At 52.5% G+C, this 18869-nt stretch overlaps 1 protein-coding gene across 4 annotated transcripts in view; it reads right to left on the reverse strand.

Moving 5' to 3' along the window:
* The window catches only part of PDGFRA (platelet derived growth factor receptor alpha), a 43137-nt gene extending 28726 nt beyond the window's left edge, over positions 1-14411 (reverse strand). The window contains exons 1-4 of one of the 4 annotated variants that reach the window (XM_079778390.1): positions 14253-14411; positions 4676-4736; positions 2390-2704; positions 344-604 (exon numbers count right to left, since the gene is read on the reverse strand). In XM_079778390.1, coding sequence (XP_079634516.1) covers positions 344-604; positions 2390-2704; positions 4676-4724 — 625 coding nt within the window. In that variant the 5' untranslated portion in view covers positions 4725-4736; positions 14253-14411. Of the gene's footprint in view, positions 1-343; positions 605-2389; positions 2705-4675; positions 4737-10478; positions 10726-11413; positions 11627-13070; positions 13157-14252 lie in introns of those variants that run through there. The other 3 variants (XM_079778389.1, XM_079778391.1, XM_079778392.1) reach the window with 3 other exon arrangements.
* Between the last annotated feature and the right edge of the window lie 4458 nt (positions 14412-18869).

An 18869-nucleotide genomic window follows, 5' to 3' on the forward strand; every position in this document is an offset into this window, starting at 1 on the left:
ACAATAAACGAATTCCTTATAGCATTTTGAAGTCAGCTTATGAAACCTGAAATCTTACAGGGGTAAGAAAGCTTTTACCTTCAGGAAGGCTAAGCTTCATATGACTATAGCCACAGAGGTCAGCCTAACATTGTCTAAAACAGGTAAGGCCCCCAAATGCTCAAGTCAGAATTCAGGATCTCCATCACCAGGCACTATAAATTTTTTAATACTATAAGCATGCGATTATTTTGCCTGTAATCTTTTTGTTTTTAATTTAAACGTTGATGTACAATATTATATCAGTTTCAGGTGTACACCATAGGCCTGTAACTCTCACTTAAAGGAGGGAGAGAGCAGTTACCTTTGACAGAATAAATGTTAAATGGGATGGAGTGGAACTTCTTCCCCCTGACGATGGCCTCACAGATGTAGGGCCCACCGGAGAAGGTCCCGTTGAAGCCCTGCCGGCTGTCATAGTCGGCGAGGACCACCCCGTCACTGCTGAGCAAGGTCACCGGCGTCTGAGGATCAGTCGTGCGACAGGGTATGATGGCAAAATCGTCGTTCTCCACAATGACTAAATAGTCTGTCATTCCCAGAGGGACGAAGACTACATCTGGGTCTGTGGTTAACAAAAGGAAAAGAAAAAAAGCACATTAGGTATTAAATTCACCTTTACATATATATGCAAGAAAAATGGATCCCGCTGGCAGTAATCTTATGAATTTACCTTCACACGTATGTCCACGAGCTGTCACCCCACTAATATTAGCCATCATAATAGCTAGAAGATGATTTTAAAGTATGAACAATGCCAAATTGCATGTACCTTAATGAAAAATACGGATGATACATACAGTAGCCAGGAATTGAAATCAAAACTTAAACTACAAAAAACCAACAACAAAAAAATGGACAATAAAATAACTAACTCTGTTGAAAAGCTAAAGAAAATAGTCATGATTGTTAAATTAGGAAATGCTTCTTTTAAATCTCACGGCTAAGCCTAGCCAATCAGAGTGGTGCTGTGAGAGAGCACCACACACCTTCCTCCAACCGCAGGAGCCAGGTCTGAAATCCATCACAACCCAAGGCCACGCCCTCTGGGGCTGCTTTCAGCCAATGACCAGGTGGACCTGGGGTTCCTTAGGCTGGAGGACTCCAGGGCCTTCCTTAGAGGTCTAGGACTCATCTACCCCACCTTGCCTTCATTCAGGGTCCCACTTACCATTCAGTCAAACAACTCTCCCAGCCTCTGTGGGATTCCCCCCACACCCCATTTTCTCACATCAGCCTCTCCCCTGATAAAACCCTGGCATGCTTAATCCCACCTTACTCCTACCTTGGCATCTGCTTCTCAAAGGACAGGAGATAAGATCATACTATGCGATTTGCCCCTAAATTGTATTTTATTTTATTTTTTTAAATGTTTTTATTGCTTTTAGAGAGAGGAAGGGAGAGGGAAAGAGAGAAACATCCACGAGACAGAAACATCCATCAGCTGCCTCCTGCACGCCCCCTACTGGTGATCAGCCTGTGACCTGGGCATGTGCCCTGACCGAGAATTGAACTGGTGACCTCTCAGGTGCATGGGATATGGCTCAACCAACTGAGCCCCACCAGCCAGGCCTTGCCCCTAAATTTTAGTTAAAAACAAAAAAATATCCCTTCCAATTCATCAAGAGTAGATACATGCTTTAGTGAATTTGAGGAAAAGTTTGTTTGTTTGTAAACTATAATAATGAACGATGAGCAACTCCCCGATAGGGAGGGCCTGCCTAATTAATGTGTGTCCCCAACACGCAGCACAATGCCTGACACACAGGAAATGCACAGTAAGTATTTGTGGGACTTGATTGAACTGAATAGGAATGAGTACATTTCAGATTCTTTGTGTATAAGACCAATAAAGGTTATGCCACAATAAAAATGATTTTTTAAACTTACTACAGTTTCAAAATGTTAACAATGAATTATTTCTTGATAATGACGTGATAATGATCAACTTAATATTGTGTGTTCGCCTGTTTTTTTCCTAATTTTCCCCAATAAATATTTATTACTTTTATATTTTTAAAAATCTTGTATACAGCTCTAGCCTGTTTAGCTCAGAGGCTAGATCATCAGCCCGTGAACTGAAGGGTCCCAGGTTTGATTCCGGTCAAGGGCACATACCTCGGTTACAAGCTCGATCCCTGGCCCTGGTCAGGTTGCGAGCGGGAAACAAACTATCCATGTGTCTCTCTCATATTGATGTCTCTCTCTGTGTCCTTCCCCTTCCCTTCCACTATCTCTAAAAGTCAATGGAAAAATATCCTCCCGTGATAATTAACAAAACAAAATCTCTTATACAGAACACTGGAGAGACAGGACAACAAGGTTGGTCCAGGGAACCCGTCCAGCTCACCTGGCACGTAGATGTAAATGTGACTGCCTTCAATCTCGTTTTCTTCGGTCTGCGTGTGGTTGTAATAGCAAGTGTACAATCCCGTGTGAGCCGCCGAGGCGTTGGCCACTTCCAGCACCGTCACAAAAAGGCCACTGTTGTTCTCCTCGTTTCTGATTTTCACATTGGGGTCCTCGTCAGACATGGGGTACTGCCAGGTCACTTCACTCTCCCCAAAGCATCTCAGAGAAAAGGATGAATTCAGCTGCACAACCTTTTCATTTTCGTTTGGGAGGATAGAGGGTAATGAGAGCTGGCAGAGGATTAGGCTCGGCCCTGTAAAAGGAAACAGGCTCTGAATAGGATGCACCCAGAAGCAACAGTGGCCGCTTATATGAACAATGACCATTTCTACACAAAAATCCGTCAGCCTGGATGCCCATGAAAGGCCCCCCATTATAACAGCCACTGCATCTGCTGAGAGCAGCAATTGCTCCAAAGGCCTCAATAGCTGCACCAAGCCCCTCAGATTCACCCCCCAAACACTCAAATGGATAAAGGACGTCTGATTCCGATTCCATATTTCAGACTCTTATGTGTGGCCATAAAATATCCCAAGATGGCATAGGCTCTAGCACATATGGTTCTTTATTGCCCACATTCTCTGCAGAGGTTTCCCTGAGTAAGAAAGGAGATGAGGACAGGGGCAGGGGCACTGAACCAAGCACAAAGCAGATTTGTGCAGAAGAATTAACGTCTTCTGTTTCGTACAACACTCAGACACGCCTTCACTCTAACGGCTTCCAGAAACCATAGCGGAACCGTGTGAATTTTCATTCAAAAATAAGAGTAAGGTCCGGCCAGTGTGGCTCAGTAGTTGAGTGTCGACCTATGAACCAGGAGGTCATGGTTCGATTCCGGGTCAGGGCATATGCCCGGGTTGTGGGCTCAATTCCCACTGTGGAGTGTGCAGGAGGCAGCTGATCAACGATTCTCTCTCATCATTGATGTTTCTATCTCTCGCTCCCTCTCCCTTCCTCTCTGAAATCAATACAAATATATTTTTTAAAAATAAGAGTAAGTAAAGCCCAAGAGTGAAAAGTCTATCTTAGAACCTGAAATTTCAGTCTAGCTTCTCCTCTCCATAAAACTGACAGAAGAGATCCTATGCGTTAATTATTAATTAATGGCCTCTGATCTCCCTCAGAGCCCGATGTGGGGAATCCCACCCACCTTTAATATGTGCCCACTATGACTCCTGCAGCTGGTTAAGATGGAAGTTGTAAGCACATATGAGTCACCTAAGACCCTATAGATGGCATTTAATTAGTGGATTTTAGAACTAAATCACTGATCTTGCTCAATTCTATCGTATCCATATAGATTAGACCTAAAGACATTAACAGGCTTACGCTAACTCTTCAGACTAGAAAAAAACATTGGTTTCATCGTGAACATCTGCAATGCACAAATATCTAGATGACAGGTAAGAAACATCCAATAAATATTTCAACAAATGGCTCCAGTGGCATCTTCCCTTGAAAAAGAGTTGTAAGAATCCCAAGAGTCAAATATTCTATTAGATTCTTTAGAAAGAAATGGCTGGAAAAGATGGTTTTAAGATTTTCCAGCAATTTAAGCCTCTTCCAGTTAAGACAGGTATGACTTAAGACAGGTAATTTCCTGGACAAGAACTTTTCTTTTATTAAAAAATATTTTTTAATTTCTCTGATCCACCTCGACTGGAAACCCATGTCCCAGGAAAAGGAAGAGGCCAGTGGGTGAATTTAGACGATTATTCCTAACAATATTTCAATGCTAGGGTTGACATACACTGAGTGGCCAGATTATTACGCTCTCTGAACGCATAATAATCTGGCCACTCAGTGTATATCCTATATAATAAAAGGCTAATATGCAAATTGTCCCCTCGACCAGGAGTTCGACCAGCAGGCAGGCCGGGCAACTGCCCATGTCCCCTCCCCCTGGCCAGGCTGGCTGGACCCCACCCATGTACGAATTCATGCACTGGGCCTCTAATATATATACATAGATACACTGAGTGGCCAGATTATTATGCGTTCAGAGATCATAATAATCTGGCCACTCAGTGTATACTAAAACTGCCCCTGGAGAACATTCTTTCTGAAATAGGGAACTGAAGGTTTGTGGTCACTCTAGATAATGTCTTATAATTTTCTACTTCTCTTCATTCCTTTGGGCTATACAGGTACTATGCCCCAGAGCACAGAACTTAGAAAGCAAGCTTCCCCCAGGGTAACAAACAGAGAAGACCAAGATCCATACCTGCGAGGAGACAGCCTAGGACCAGGAGTGCCAGATGGGAAGTCCCCATAGCTCCGGATAACTGAAAAAGTGCAAAGTCAAACGGCAACAGTGTTAGCCAATAGAAACAACCTGGGGCCCCGTTCTCTTTGTGCTCTGAGCTACAGAAAATGTCAACAGCATCATTTTAGTAAAAAAATCCCAGAGTAAGAGTCACGGTTAAAATAATAAGATGCCTAAGAAGAAAGACTCAAATAGCCAGGTGGGGCCCCCGGATCACGACAGGAGCCGTCTGACGCTGGAACCCTTTTTGATTGCATGCAGTTTTCAAACTCTGGAAATGTCTCGTTTTATGGCCTTGGAATGTGTCCAAGCGTACAGGAGAACTGTTCCTTTTATGCCATTTCAATCAAGAACATGAAAAACAAAGATGTAAACACGTATTTGTTAGATCTGATCAAATAATTAAATCGATACCCCTCTCCTGGCCTCTTCACAACGGACATTCCCTTTCACTTAGACCCCATTCCACTTGCTAAGACCATTATCCTTCCCCTCCGGACCTTCCCAGGATCCGACCTGCACAGAGAATTCTCTGCCCAGGAATAAGCCCGACTAGAGTCTTTAAAAACCTCTGACTCCCTGTCTTTGGGTGCTGGCGCCATTTTGGGGCTCAGCCCATCTGGTATCCAGATAACCTAATAAATTTATGATCCCTGCCACTTTTGGCCTCATGTGTTCCTCCTTCGGTGACCCTAACAGTATTTACTCAACTTTCCAAACTTGAGTTGTTTTCACTCAAGATGGATTGTGAGTTGCTGTTTCACTACAGAAAGTACATGAAGGTTGTCACATCCTCTACCAACTTTGGGGGGGGGGAAAAATGCTTGGCTGGAAAAATAGCTCATTCTCTAAGAGCCATTCAGATCTAGAGGTTTTGAAAGTCCCACTAATCAATGTCACTTACAGGATGATGCCACTTTGTGATGCAGAGGCCAGTCCAGGCTCAGACCTGGACTCCCAGCCCAAGTTCTCCGAGGACCTGCTGCCCTCACAGTCTAGCTAAACAGAGGGCTGGCAGCCCGGGGCACAGGCATGGAAGGAGGGTCAGTAAAGAAAGTGAAGAAGGGAGAGGAAATGGGAGAGGAGAGTGTGACTAAATCCCTGTGTCTCAGGGGATGCAGTCGAGCACTGGATAAAATTTGATGGAGACTGGTGATTCATTTTCATGTGAAGGTTGTAATAGTAGCTACAGAAACCAAATTCTGGACTCTGATTCTTGCAACAAAATCTGGGGAATGGAAGAGAAATGAAGAGAGATATTGAAATTAAACGTCCACAAGATACAAACAGGGAAAGCATTGGGCAAGAAGGAAGGAAAGCATGATAAATAAAATTAAGGAACTGAAAAATTAAAGAGAGACCCATGTTGCCTTTCCATAAAAAGAGAGTTGACCTGGTCAACTCTCTGAAAAGGCCCCTTTTCTTGATCTTTGTCTTCTCATGCGCACTCCCACTCTATTTTATCTCCCCCTGCACTTCCCACATGATAAAGGGGTCTTACGGAAGGCAATGAAAAGAAACTCTAAATGGGCTTGGTTTAAAGTGGCAAGAAATCATATTTCTGCTTCATTGAATTCTACCAAGAAAATGAAGGAAGGAGGAAGAAAGATGAAATGTTGGTAACAGGGAAGGGGATGGGGGTGGCCTGGAAAAATGATCACTGTTTTTTCCCAAGGCAGGAATGAGAAACCAGTATTCACTAAGCCAAAGTTTTTGTGTGTATGCTGTGTTTGTTAATAATAGCCCTGTGACCTGTTTGATTTTAAGAAGCGGCAGTTGAGGCTCAGAGAGGGTTAGCAAAGGACCAGAAGTCACACAGCTAGCTGGTGAGAAAGCCAGGTTTCTAACACAAAGTCTGTGTGATGCAAAAGCCACGCTCTCTCTGATCCACCATATGGTCTCTCTCGGGGGGGGGGGGGGGGGGGAAGGTCAGTGTCTCAGCCAGTGTGTTCCCCTCCTCCGCTTCCAACTACTTCCTCATGCAGATGGGGGCCCTGCTTTTCCTCTCTGCTCACCACAGTGAGAGACGCAGTGCTGTGAACCCTAATGCAATTTGCACAGTGCTGGCTGGCTGAGGGCGTCGAGGATGCTGGCATGTGCCCTGGGTGCAGGGTTTCCACACGGCTGCTGTGATGGGCACAGCGGGCCCCAGCGCCAGGACGGCCAGCCTGATTTACCTCCAATTAGCAGTAAGGGCTTGTGTGTTTGTTCATATATATATCAGCCTCCCACTGATAATCCACTTAGCCAACTTCAAAGGAGCTCTCCAGAGCCAGTTTGCTGCCTTGGGTTTTATCACATTTATATCCTGTATTTCTTTAGCAGGGCTTGCCAACAACGCATCTTTAAAGCATTCCCTGGCTTAAGAGAGGGGTTTGCCGCTTTTACAGGGCAGGCTCCGAGCACCGTTCTGCCCTGGCCAGGCCCCACCAGATTTCCTTCTGTGCATCCAGATTGCAGTGGACCCTCTGCCAGGTGGGATACTTACTGACTTACAAAGTGGGCAATGAAAACAAGGCCAGGGAGCGAGCGATAATGATGCCAATACTGAAAATCAACATGTGTTTGCTTAAGATTTCAAACTCCCTTCTCTGATAAGAGTGGTTGCCTGGCTGGAAATCAAAGCGGATTTGTGAAGTTTCATGTCATTACTCATCAATTTACTGGTGAAAATAGCAGTATTTGCCCTGCCGGGAGGTAATGGAACACAACCAGAGAGTACGGAAGGGCTCCCCGGCCTGGTGGCCCTGGAGTGACAATCTCTAGGAGTCTTGCTCTCTTGGGCACTTTTCTACTCTGGGAGTAGAAGTTCATCCTTAATCAGCAATCCCTCTCCTGAAGCTCATCCAAAAGCCAGTTGTGCAAATATAAGTAATTGACATCACAGATTCAGAGAAACACGGCACGTTATGAGTCAGCAAGAACAAATCACTTTGCGAGGAGGAACGATAAATTTCACCCAGCCCAGCCAGTGTGGCTCAGTGGTTGAGTGTCGACCTATGAACCAGGTAGTTCGATTCCTGGTCAAGGCACATGCCCAGGTTGCAGGCTCAATCCCCAGTAGGGGGCGTGCAGGAGGCAGCTGATCAGTGATTCTCGCTTATCGTTGATGTTTTTCTCTCTCTCTCCCTCTCCTCTGAAATCAATAAAAATGTATCTAAAAAATAAAATAAAATTTCACCCAAAGCTTTTTTTAAAAAATCATAATCATTTCTCTCATGCCAACTATATGTTGGACCTTGATCTCAAACCTCTAGAATCACAACTCAAAAATATTTGCCACAAGTTAGAGAAACAACTGATTAAAAGAGATCCTGCCGCATTCAATTTCAAGCAAGGACTTGGGATCCTCCCACAATGCCCCCCGCCCCCCACCCCCCACACACACCATTTTCTTGTCTTTCTCATTCCTTCTCTTAGAAATCACATTGGACTAGGCTCTGATCCCGTATCTTACACTTGGTTCATCTCTAAGTCTCTTCTTCTGTATCCCAGGGAATATCAGTCACACCTGACTTGCTAGCCGGCCTTACTACCTGATTGTAAAGATTAAATTACATCGTTTAATTGCTTTGGAAACTACAGCAATTGGTTTTCATATTGACTCTTTTCTCTGCAGAGTCCTCAAAGTCAGTCCCCAGAGGCCAAGTCACTTGCCCTGCATCACTGCCTAGTGGAGGAGCTGATCTGAACTCAGACTCTGCCCAGGCCTGGTGTGGCCCTCCCGACTATTTTAAGTTGAGCCAATATACAGTCACATAAGCAGAGAAACAAATCTGTTTGCAGTCATGAGTCTTTCTCTTTAACAGGTTGGCCTCTCATCCCGCAAACGGAAGTGCAGAGCCATGGAGTGTGACTCCATAACCAAAGGCAACATGCTAAGCTACAGAGTAAACAGAGCAAGCAATGCACGGACCCTATTTCCAGAAGTGAGAGTGCACTGTTATTCCCATGAAGCCACAGAGCTGGCTTCCCGGTCACCAACTGCACCGGGCACCCACTGCAGAGCCCATGAGTATTGAATGTCACCCCACCCTGGCATGATTAAAGACCACGGGAGACGCTCTCACAGTCCCAAAAGCCACCGATGACTTCAAGATTCAGATTTTCGAGGTTTAGTTAATGTCAGCTCTCCTAAGTTAATTCTAACTGTGAAAATTGTATATCCTGTGTTGTTTTTTTTCACTGTGACAAATGTTCTACCCAGTCTCATAACTTCAGTCCAGGCAATCCGAGTGCCTGTCTACATTGGTGGTAACTTCAGGGAGGGTGTGTTGACCAGGATCTGCACCCCGAGAGTGTGTTTTGTTGTTTTGATCTCCCTGTGCTCCAGTAGACATTCCAGTGATGGGTGGAAGCTGGAGTATTTTTGCATGGAAGAATTTTATGGGACAATATGAATTCATAAATCTTTCTGCTCTCCCTGCACCAGATATTTAACCATGGAAACTAACATGATACCTCCTTTCGATTTCACCAAACTGGTGTGCCTCTGAATGGGATGACCCTTGAGCTGGAGATTACCAAGCCCAAGACAGTAGGGCTTCCCTCACAAAGGGAAATGCAAATTCTGCTCTGATACGCCAAGAAATAACAACTAACGCAAAATAACATCACCAAGATCTCCAAAATAAATCCTGACCGCCCATTGATTCTGGAAGCTTTATAGGAAAAGATCATCAGTCATCTTTCACTTGGTCCCACCGGGCAAAAAAATATATATGTGCATCTTCCTGATGCCAGGACTTGCTCAGAATCTCGGCGAAGCCCCTGCCTGCCGAGGGTCCCTGCAGTTCTCTAGTGCGGCAGCAGATGGCAGTGTTGGTCCAAGGACGTGCGTCCAGGAGTTCCCAGGCGAAGCTGACGCCTTTGCAAATTCTGTGCTAAAATGTCCCAAATCTTCATTTCTAGTCTTTTCCTTTCATGAATTGTACTTTTAGCTTTCGCAGTGACGGCAGTTCAAAGCCCGCAGAATGGAAGCAGGAATGGGGAAACTGCTTCTGAAACTCTCCGCGGGGGGCTGGGAGAATTCAGGGGACAGGCACCGTCCCCATCATCGCCGGGAAGAGGGGCCGCAGCCAGGGCCTCGGGACCCAGGAAACGACACCGCCATCCCGGGCCGCCAAAGTTCAGCAGGAAAAGCCACTGGAGAGAAGGCTGAGTGGTTCAGGATTTTGTTTAGCCAGCGTTCTCCCCACCTCGAGGAGGGAGGACACCTGGGTCGCGCCGGCCCTGAGCTGCCCAATCTGTTCTCAGGCCAGCGTCACCCTCGTAAACCCTCCTGTCGGGGGGCCGCCGCGGCGCAGGCGGGAATCGCCGGCTGATTGGACACGACTGTTCCCGTTACACAATAACGCGGGGTCGTAAACACAAACAGCAACAGGCCGCCTACTTGGCTGGGGGACTTGCGAGGGGTTGTAGTTGGAAAACAGACGTCGGAGACCAGCTCCCCTTCCTCCCTGCCCCCCATGAGCGCCCGGGGACCCTCCAACCTCCGCGGTCCTCCGCTTCTCCCACATTTAATTATGATGACGCCCCATTCTCATCCCCGAACTCGAGGACCTCCTCTCCCCACCAATGCCTGCGAAACGTCTATTCGAAGCCCCCAGAAGGAGGGAAGGGAACCCGAATTGTTTTTCGAGGGGCCCCCTGGGTCTCAGCGGGGCGTTCGGACGCAGCTGCGGCAGCGCCTGCGGCTGGCGGAAAGCAGGGCCGCGCTCCGGGGGACCGCTAGAGGGCGCAGCGGCCCCGCAAATCTTACCCGCTGGCCGGCCGTTCCCCGTCGGCTGCTCAGGCTGCGGGTCTCGACAGCGCGGCCCCGGCCGCGGCTCGCTCACCTTCGCCCGGGGGATTCCGTCTTAAGAACACCGTCCGGCCCCTACCCCACCACATCCACCAGAACAGGGAGCGAGCCGCTCCCCCTCCCGCCGCCTCCACGCCCTCCGCGGCTCGGTCACCTGGGGGGGATGGTGGCCACGACCGCCAGCGCTGGGGTTCTGCGCCCCGGCCCGCCCGCGCTCCCAGCCTCAGAGCGGCTGCAGCCGCTGGGCTCCAGGCAAGATGCTGGGCGTTTGCATTGTTTTCGCTCGAGACCTGAGAAGGGGCCGGGCTGGGTGGAGGGAGTGGGGCCGGGAGGGGTGGAAGTGGAGGAACCGGGGGTTTAGGGTTACAAGTCGCGCGTCAGCGCCTCCTATGGGCCCGACAGCGACACTGCCGCGCGCCGCTGCTCGCCGAGAAGGCCCGGGCGGTCGGTCTACACGGCGCCCCCTCGGCTTTTAGGAGCTGAACCTCCCCCGGCAACCTCCTCGCCCGACGCTCGCCTTTGCCGCGGCCGTCCAGCCACACTCGCGCCCGCCTGCGCCTCTCGCTACGCTTTCGTGGGGAAGGGAGATGGTACCGAGAAGAGAAGGAAGCTCCCCCAAGGCGGAGGTCTTCTTTATCCCCTCCATTCCACTTCTAGCCGATCCCTGGCTCACGGTTCAGTTTTAAACAAAAGGAAATGCCGCCGAGCAAATCAGCAAAAAGACCAGCCCTGGCTGAGCCCGGACTGGAACGCAGTGGGCAAAAGCAATTTGTCCCCTACCCTGCGCCCCGTGCGGGGCCAGGGCCCGCAAGACCTCTTAGCGTCACCCCCCGACAGCTGATGCTGCTCGCGGACCCCGCGAAACCGGACCCGAGAGACGCCGAGATCCGCACCTTTCGATCACCGAGCAGGCTTGTAACTCTTCAGAATTGCTACTTTTCCATCAGCAACATGTAACCGTCTCGCCGGTCCACGGAGGCCAGATGAGTCCCCCACCGCGGGAGTCTGCGGGAAGGCGCTGGCCACCGGGTCCCCAGGACGCGTCCCAAACGCTGCGCGCCGCCCACGGCTGGTCCCCAGGAGGCACAAAACCGGCCCGCCTCGGCGCCAGACGCGTTTGCAGCTGGAAAGCCAAGCCCGAAGCCCCTCCCCTTCCACCCTTCCCCAGTCCGCGCCCTGGGAGGACCGCGGACCTGGGGCCGAGAGCCGGGAGCTGGGGCTCTGCTTGGGGTCCTTCTCGGTCTGGAGAAGGCTGGCGCAAGAGCAGAGGGTCAGCTAACGGGTTCCTTCCTGGTGTCTCCTGCCCCCACCCCACCTCCCTCTTCTGCTTCCCTCCTCGATCTCAGGACTCTGATCCTACACTTGGATCAAACCAAAAGCAAGACAGCAAGAGCCCGAAGCAGGGATTGACCAGGGCGTCCATGAGAGGCTGGTCGGGCCCTCGCCTGTTGGAAGGGCCCCGTTTATCGTGAGGATTGTGGAAAAGAGGAAGCAGAACAGGGGAGGGAGGAGAGGGAAGAGATGCAAAGCAGCAGCACCACAGACCGAAGGGTCAGATGGGGGGGGGGGGAGGCGTGTAAAAACCAGAGCCTAGGAGGCAGCAGACGGCTGCGCACGCCCGCGGCGCCACCCCCTCCCCTCCAGCGGCCCGTGGGCTCGCTGGGCTCCAGGGTGTTAGTCCCAGGAGCCGTGCGGCTCATTGTCGCGCCCATTTGCCCTGAATGTCTCTTCCTGTTCTAAAAAGCTGCCTGGTTCTTTCTGGTCGGGAGCGACCGCGGCGAGGCGAGGCGAGGCGGTCCAAAACGTTGAGCAATTAGGCTGTGGAGCCAACAAACCGTTTCCCACACCGCCCAGCCCCAAGCTTTTCCAGGCAGCCCGGCCAGGCGCGGGGCAGCCCGGACCTGATAAGGGCCATTCATGCTCCCTCTCCAGCCGGGCTTGCCTCTCACCCTCGGAGATGAGTGGCAAGTTCTTCCAGGCACTCTCTATGTGCAGCCTAATGTCTTGGCGGGGCTGGGAGAAGCAAAGCGCTCGACGGGCGCTCTGGCTGCGGGAGGACGGACAGGCGACAGACAGCCCAGAACCTCCCTCCCGGCCGTCTGAGACGTTAGGCTAGGCGACTGGCAGCTCCTGCACACCTGGCCGGGCAGCCGGGGCCCCGGCCCCTCGAGCAGCCCTACGCGGTCCGGCCACACTCCCTCTCGCTCTGAACTGGCCGCGACCACCCTTTTCTAACGGAACCGCGAGCCAACTGGACGTCACCCGCTCCCCTTGCGCTGCGGGGGAAACGTAATCTCTCGTGAAAAGGCCGATTTCCACGGGGATAGGCGGCAGAGGAAGAAGGGGAGCGAGGAGACCCTTCCGCAGACGAGAAGGAGGCAGAAGGCCCGCGCAGAGAGCGCAATACGGACGGGACACTGGAGAGGACGCAGCGGCGCAGGGGCGAGTGCCACGCATCCCCGCGCGGGAAGGGGCAGGCGAGGGAGATCCAGGGCTCCGGTGCCCAGAGGCGGGTGGTGAAGGCGGCTTGCCTCCCTCCGTCTGTCTTACCTGGAACCAAGCTCCTCCATTCCGAGTCATCCCTAACTTTCCTACAAAAAGTTGGGCGCTTTTCCGGCGACCTACTTCTTTCCTTCCTGTGGCCGGGACTGGGCAGCAGCAGGGCTCGGCGCTTTGCAGAAGCGGGTCCACGGAGGAAGGGGGGCGTGCAGAGGCCGATAGCGGTGGGGAGCACAGCGCACACGAGGGCCCCCCTTGGAGCGCAGTCGAAATTCCTCAAATCCCAGCTGCTGGAATGCCAGGCGACGACTTCTTCACTCGGGGCCAAATGTGTTTGTCATTACTCCAGACCTCCCGCCCGCGCCGCCGTCGCCCCCGCGTCAAGGCGCTCCACTCCAGCGCACTGCGGGGCTGGCGCCCGCTCTCCTCGCACTTCGCGGATCCCACAAACCGCTGGGGAGCTCCCCAAACCCTCGCCCAAGTCCGCGCCCCCTCTGCTGGTCTTGCAGCCGCCACGGCTGCGCTAAGTCTGGCCCCAGCTCGCGGCCCGCGCTGCACCGTCCAGTAATTGTGCGCCCTGGGACGGCGCCGGTGGCACCAGGCGGGCACTCCAGGTCCGGCCTCCTCCAGCCGAGCCCTTCACTCCTATCCTCCCCGCAACTCCTCCCGCGCCTCCCTCGACACTCTTCTCTCCCCACCTCCCCCGGCGTCCCAGCCGAGCTCTGTGCCACCGGCTGCAACGGTGTCCCGCCAAACCGCGAGCAAAGAATGAAAATACTCATTAAAAACCTGTCGCCTTCCAGCACCCACTGCCAAAAAGAGGGCCAACAGCTCTGCCCCCACTCCCAGCATTACTTGGTGCTCGTCCCAGCATACACTAATTCCACCCCAGCCCCAAAAGAAACCTCAAAAATGTGAGCCTAAACAATTTCTTTGGGAGGCCATAGAGTTGTTAGAAAAACACTGCTTTTAAAAATAGGTCTGGAAAATGTGTTGTTGTTTTTTTTTTTAATCCCTAGACTTTCTCACTCTATGGTTATCTTCCCTCCAAGTGCAGTTTATTCAAAATAAATTACTGTCTGGACACTCCACTGGAATTCCACTCCAATTTTGTTTTTGGGGTTTTTCCTCATTGCCCAAAGCTTGAGTGAAATTACTTCACTTCTAGCCCAGAAGGCCTGACAGGGACGTCTCTTAGAAACAAAAATCATTTTTTTTTCCCTTCTCCCTTACCTTCTCCTCTTATGTCAATTCGCAATGAATATCCTACATCTGCAGTAAAAAGTGTGTCCGCGGCCTCCAGGCCTCCCTTGCAGTCCCCTCCTCTGTTTCTCTCCCTCTAGCTCCAACTGTAATGGGCTCAGAAACCGCGTTTTGTAATTGATTCAATGTTATAGTCCATCCTTCTAAAACTAATCATTTGCTCTAAGTAAATAGCTGTCAGGAAATGAAGCCCCACCCCCCTTGGCTTCTTCAAAATAAAAGTTTCCTCCAAATCTCCCAACCTTCAGATTGTGTTCGCCCTTAGCTCTTACGCGACCAGGGGGTCCTGCCCCAACCCCCAGACTTCGACAACAACTGGGGGGGGGGGGGGGCGGGGAGAAGCAGACCAGATGGGGTGGGGGTGGTGGAAGGGAGGAGGTGTTGACGCTCTGCCGGGAAAGATGTTCGTGAAAATACAAACTGCCCATCATGTCCAGAATAAGTTTGCCTCCTGGTTTGGGGGGCATCACCCTACGCTTAGTATTCTCTTCGAAAGGAAGACAAACGATAAGTTAAAAAATCGCACGTAATGCGCAGAGAGAATATAAATCTGGAACGGAGAAGTGTCCCTTCGGTAGACGCTCCCGGCCCGTCTAGAAACTGGGCGGTTTGGGAGAGGTCTCCGAGCGGTTGCGCGTTTTGAACCCGGTCTTTGAGGGAAAGTGCCCTGTAGTTGCTAATCCTTTAATGGGATTAGACAAACTGTTGAGCCCAATATGAAGATGGTGGGGTTTTTGTTTGTTGTCCTTTGTTGTTGTTTTGGAAACTGGTTCGAAAGCGGGTACAAAGAACCCCGGGTCTGCGCGGGTTTGGGTCGTTCTCCGAAAGGACGACCTTTACCCCCCTGGAGCCACTTATCTTGTCGCGCCTTTGTTTTCGGGGTTATCTGTGCGAGGTGGCCCTGGCTTCCATCACGTACATTAAAAAGGCCCGGGCTTGGCGCTGCGGAGTCGTCCTCGACGGCCCGCCACCTCCGCGTTCCGGGGGCGGGGGCGCTTTTACCCTCCCCGAACTCCCTCCCGCGGTGTTGGTTCCGATCCTTCCAAAGCCTGGGGGTTCAGAGCGGAGCCCCAAACCCTTATTCCCAAGGCGCGAGGCAAGAGGACGATCCTGCTCGCGAAGGAAAGGGGGCGCTGACGCTCCAGGAACTGGGCCTGGGTGGAGTGGGGCTCCCGAGCGACGGCGGGGGAGGGGAGCGCATTCGTCTCCCCGCCTACTCCAATTTTGAATTCTCTGGTTCGGCGGAGGGGGAGGCACCCGTTACCCCCATCCCACCACACACTCTCCGAATTCCCCGGGCCAGTTTGACACTGGGACGCCGGCCAGCCATCCCCTTCTCTCTCATCGGGGGGGTGGACCCGGGACACAGGCAGAGAGGAGGGTCGCAAAGAAGTACCCCAAGGGGTGCCGTTTAAGTGGGGTGGGCTCCCAGGGTGTCAGGCTCGGGAAGCGCCTGGGGCTGGGCCAGGGCCCCGCTCTGCAGCCCTCCTGCGCGCCAGCCTCTCGTGCATCTTCAGTTCGGGTGACTGCACTGCTCACTATTACTTCCACATGTTCCTTCAGGAAATCATTGAAGGCAAATATATGAACAGCCCCCTTGTTCGGAATGCTAACAGGATACCGTAATGTCTGTAGATTACGAACGGGGACGAACGGCCCCCGTAGAAATCAGAGTGCGGAATCCTAGGGGAAAGCGGGTGCTAGCTTTCGTGCTCTGAAGACAAGTTGAGATGTGGGTTTTACAGCGAGGACTCCGGAGGGGAGAAGACGAAGCTAGGAGCCACCCAGGAAGGCCTGCTCTTGCTGCCCAGAGCACCAGAGTCACCTGAACGCAGGGCCCCAAGGCTCCCGCCTACAAATAGTAACTTCACCGTCCATTTCGGAGTCGCTTAAAGGGGGCCCCCCGAAAAGGGGGCTCGCCCGGGGTGTCTTGGGGCCCTAACTCCTCGCGAGTTGAAAGCAGAGAGCCTGGATGAGCCAGGGAGCACCCAGTTGCCCTTCTGGTAGTAATTACCTGCCTAATTTGAATGATGCCTTTGTGAAGATCATTAACAAACATTTGCTAAAGGTTTCCATGTGTGACATTCCAGAAGGTTGAAAGGCCTGGGGAGCTGGCTCCTGGGATGGCGCACCGGTGGGGGGTGGCGCAGGGCAACAAATGGTTGTGGCGGGGGGGGGGGGGGGGGGGGACGCTGTGGCCGAGTCTCGGCCGAGGAAAGAAGGAGAGAGGTCAACATCTGCCGTCCCTGCAAAATCAAAATAAACCCGGTGGTCAGGAGCCACCTCCGGGCTGGAGGGAGGCGGTCCGTTCCTTACAACCAGCCCAGCCCGCAGCCCCCGCTCGCCCGCCCCTCCCACTGCTCATAGGCGGGTTTGAATCCCGCCGTCTGCGCTCCGCGGCGGCTCCCCAGCTTCGGGTGTGCGCGGGGCAGGGGCCCGGGCGGGGCGGGGGTTGTGTTAAGATCCTTCCAGATTGTGTCCCCGACGCCGGGGGTCCCGGAGCCCCAGGGGTGGGGCAAGCAGCGGCGCCTGGCCAGCGCGGACTGCGAGGTCCGCTCTCCTCTCCGTCGGCTGCTGCCCGGGCCACCGCTGGGTGCGAGGCCGCCCCGTGCGCCGGGAGGGGTGACCTTTGCCGGCCCGCGCAGCTGTTCGGAGGCCCCAGCCCGCATTCTTGTGTTGTTTTTTTCCCTTGAGAAATCATCATGGGGTTAAGAATGAAGGTTTCCTCCCCAAACCGGGAGTCTGGGCTGCTGCGACCCTCGGGGACGGAGGCCCAGCTCCGGGGCTGAGCCGGGCCGGGAATTCGGGGAGCGAGCGCGGCGGGGCTGGCGCGGCCTCGCACGTCTAGGCCCGCAGGCGACGTGAAATTGGATGCGAGGGCATCGAGAGATGTCGTGGAGCCAGCCATCTAAAAGAGGGGCCCCCGCAAAACTTTTACAACCAAATTAAAATGGTCACTGAAAACAAAAACCCAACCTCCCCGGCCCCGCCTCCCGGACTCCCTCTTGGTCCCCCGCCCGGCGGTACCCGCGGCGGCAGCCCCGGGCGTCCCACCTGGGGCGTTCGTGGGCGTTCCCCGCTGCGTTAGGCTTTTTATTTCCACCCCCCTTCTCGCCGGCCGTCAGCTCCACCCCCAACTCCCCTTTCCTCGCAGAATTCCGCAGGTCCTTTTGCCTTAGAAGACCTAGGATTGTAGCAGTTATCGAAGCTGTTGGTTGTGAAAATCACACGGAAACAAACCTGTGCTTTTGGGTGGGGTGGGGGCACACGTCTGGCTTCCTGACTTGAAAATCAAGGGCCCTTTGGTGATTTGTCGAAGAAAACGGCGCGCCGACTGCCCATGCCCCCACCCGCTTCCATTCCTGAGTGGGAGCTGCCCCCACCCCTGGGTCCCGCGAAGGGATTCTTCGTGGGAAAGACTCCGAGGAGGCTTGTGGATGTGGCACCCAGATGTGGGGTCCCCGCGGGCAGACCTGTGGGCACCCAGCCCTTGCCTCGGATCTGAACCGGGGGGAGTTTGTTCTAAGCCTCTTTACACACTCGGAATTCAGAGGAGCCCACGTCTTGGGAAAGGAGGAGGAAGAGTTCATTCTCCCAAAAGGTCCCCACGGGCCTGTGTAACTTGAGGTGACAGTTCTCTCTCCAGACTTCCTCGCACACCTCCTCTTCTTCCTCAAGCTGGCTGGACCCAAGGGTGCAGCGTCTCTCTGGGTTCCTTGGGTCTCTCTCTCTCTCTCTCTCTCTCTCTCTCTCTCTCTCTCTCTCTCTCCTCCAGGGGGGAGGAGAAAGCATTTTCGCGGGGCAGGTGAGCAAAGTGAGCAGCTGCACCCTCTCCTAGGGTTCCTACCACCACAGGTGCCTAGAGACCTCAATGAGGACCAGAGATTGCAAGCGCTGTTTGTGGCCCACCCAGCTCAGGAGGGCCTGCACTCCTCAGAGGTGGGAAAGATGTGGATCTGGATCCAGCTTTTTAATACCCTTTTCCTAGGGAGAGAGCCCCATTTCCTTAACATCTTTGCGTCTCCTCCTCCCCTCTCCTCTGTAGCTCTTAGTTACTTTTAATTTGAAAACCACTGTGAGGGGAGGGGGGAAATGAGGAGATGGGGAGGTCTGCTCTCTATTAGGAGCCTCAGCCTCCAGCTTTCCAAGACACAGCTGTGGCTGGGGAGGGGAAGGAGGGCTGGCTCTGTTTCGGTCAGCCTCACTGAAGAAAGGGCCTTGTCCTCTAGAAGTCCCTGGAGTACAAGAACAGCAGGGCTCTGTGGGGTCAAAAAATAAAAAGAAAAGAAAAGCTTCCCCCAGAGAGGCCTCGTGAAGTGGAAAGTCAGCCAGTGGAACCTGGGTTCCACAACTGCATTAATTATAGTACATAAGTTTGAATATGCGCCACATTATTTAATCAGTGTATTATTTTATTTAATCCCCCAAACAAACCCTCTGGGTTGTACATGATTATCCCCATTTAAAGGAAGAGCAAACTGTTAGGTCTGATCAAATCGATCCTCTCCACCCCCCCCCCACCTGACCTTTAGCTCACTTCTCAACCCACAATCCCTTTCCCTTAGACCAGTGGTCGCCAGCCGGTGG

Source organism: Cnephaeus nilssonii (assembly GCF_951640355.1).
Source record: "Cnephaeus nilssonii genome assembly, chromosome: 1".
NCBI lineage: Eukaryota > Metazoa > Chordata > Mammalia > Chiroptera > Vespertilionidae > Cnephaeus > Cnephaeus nilssonii.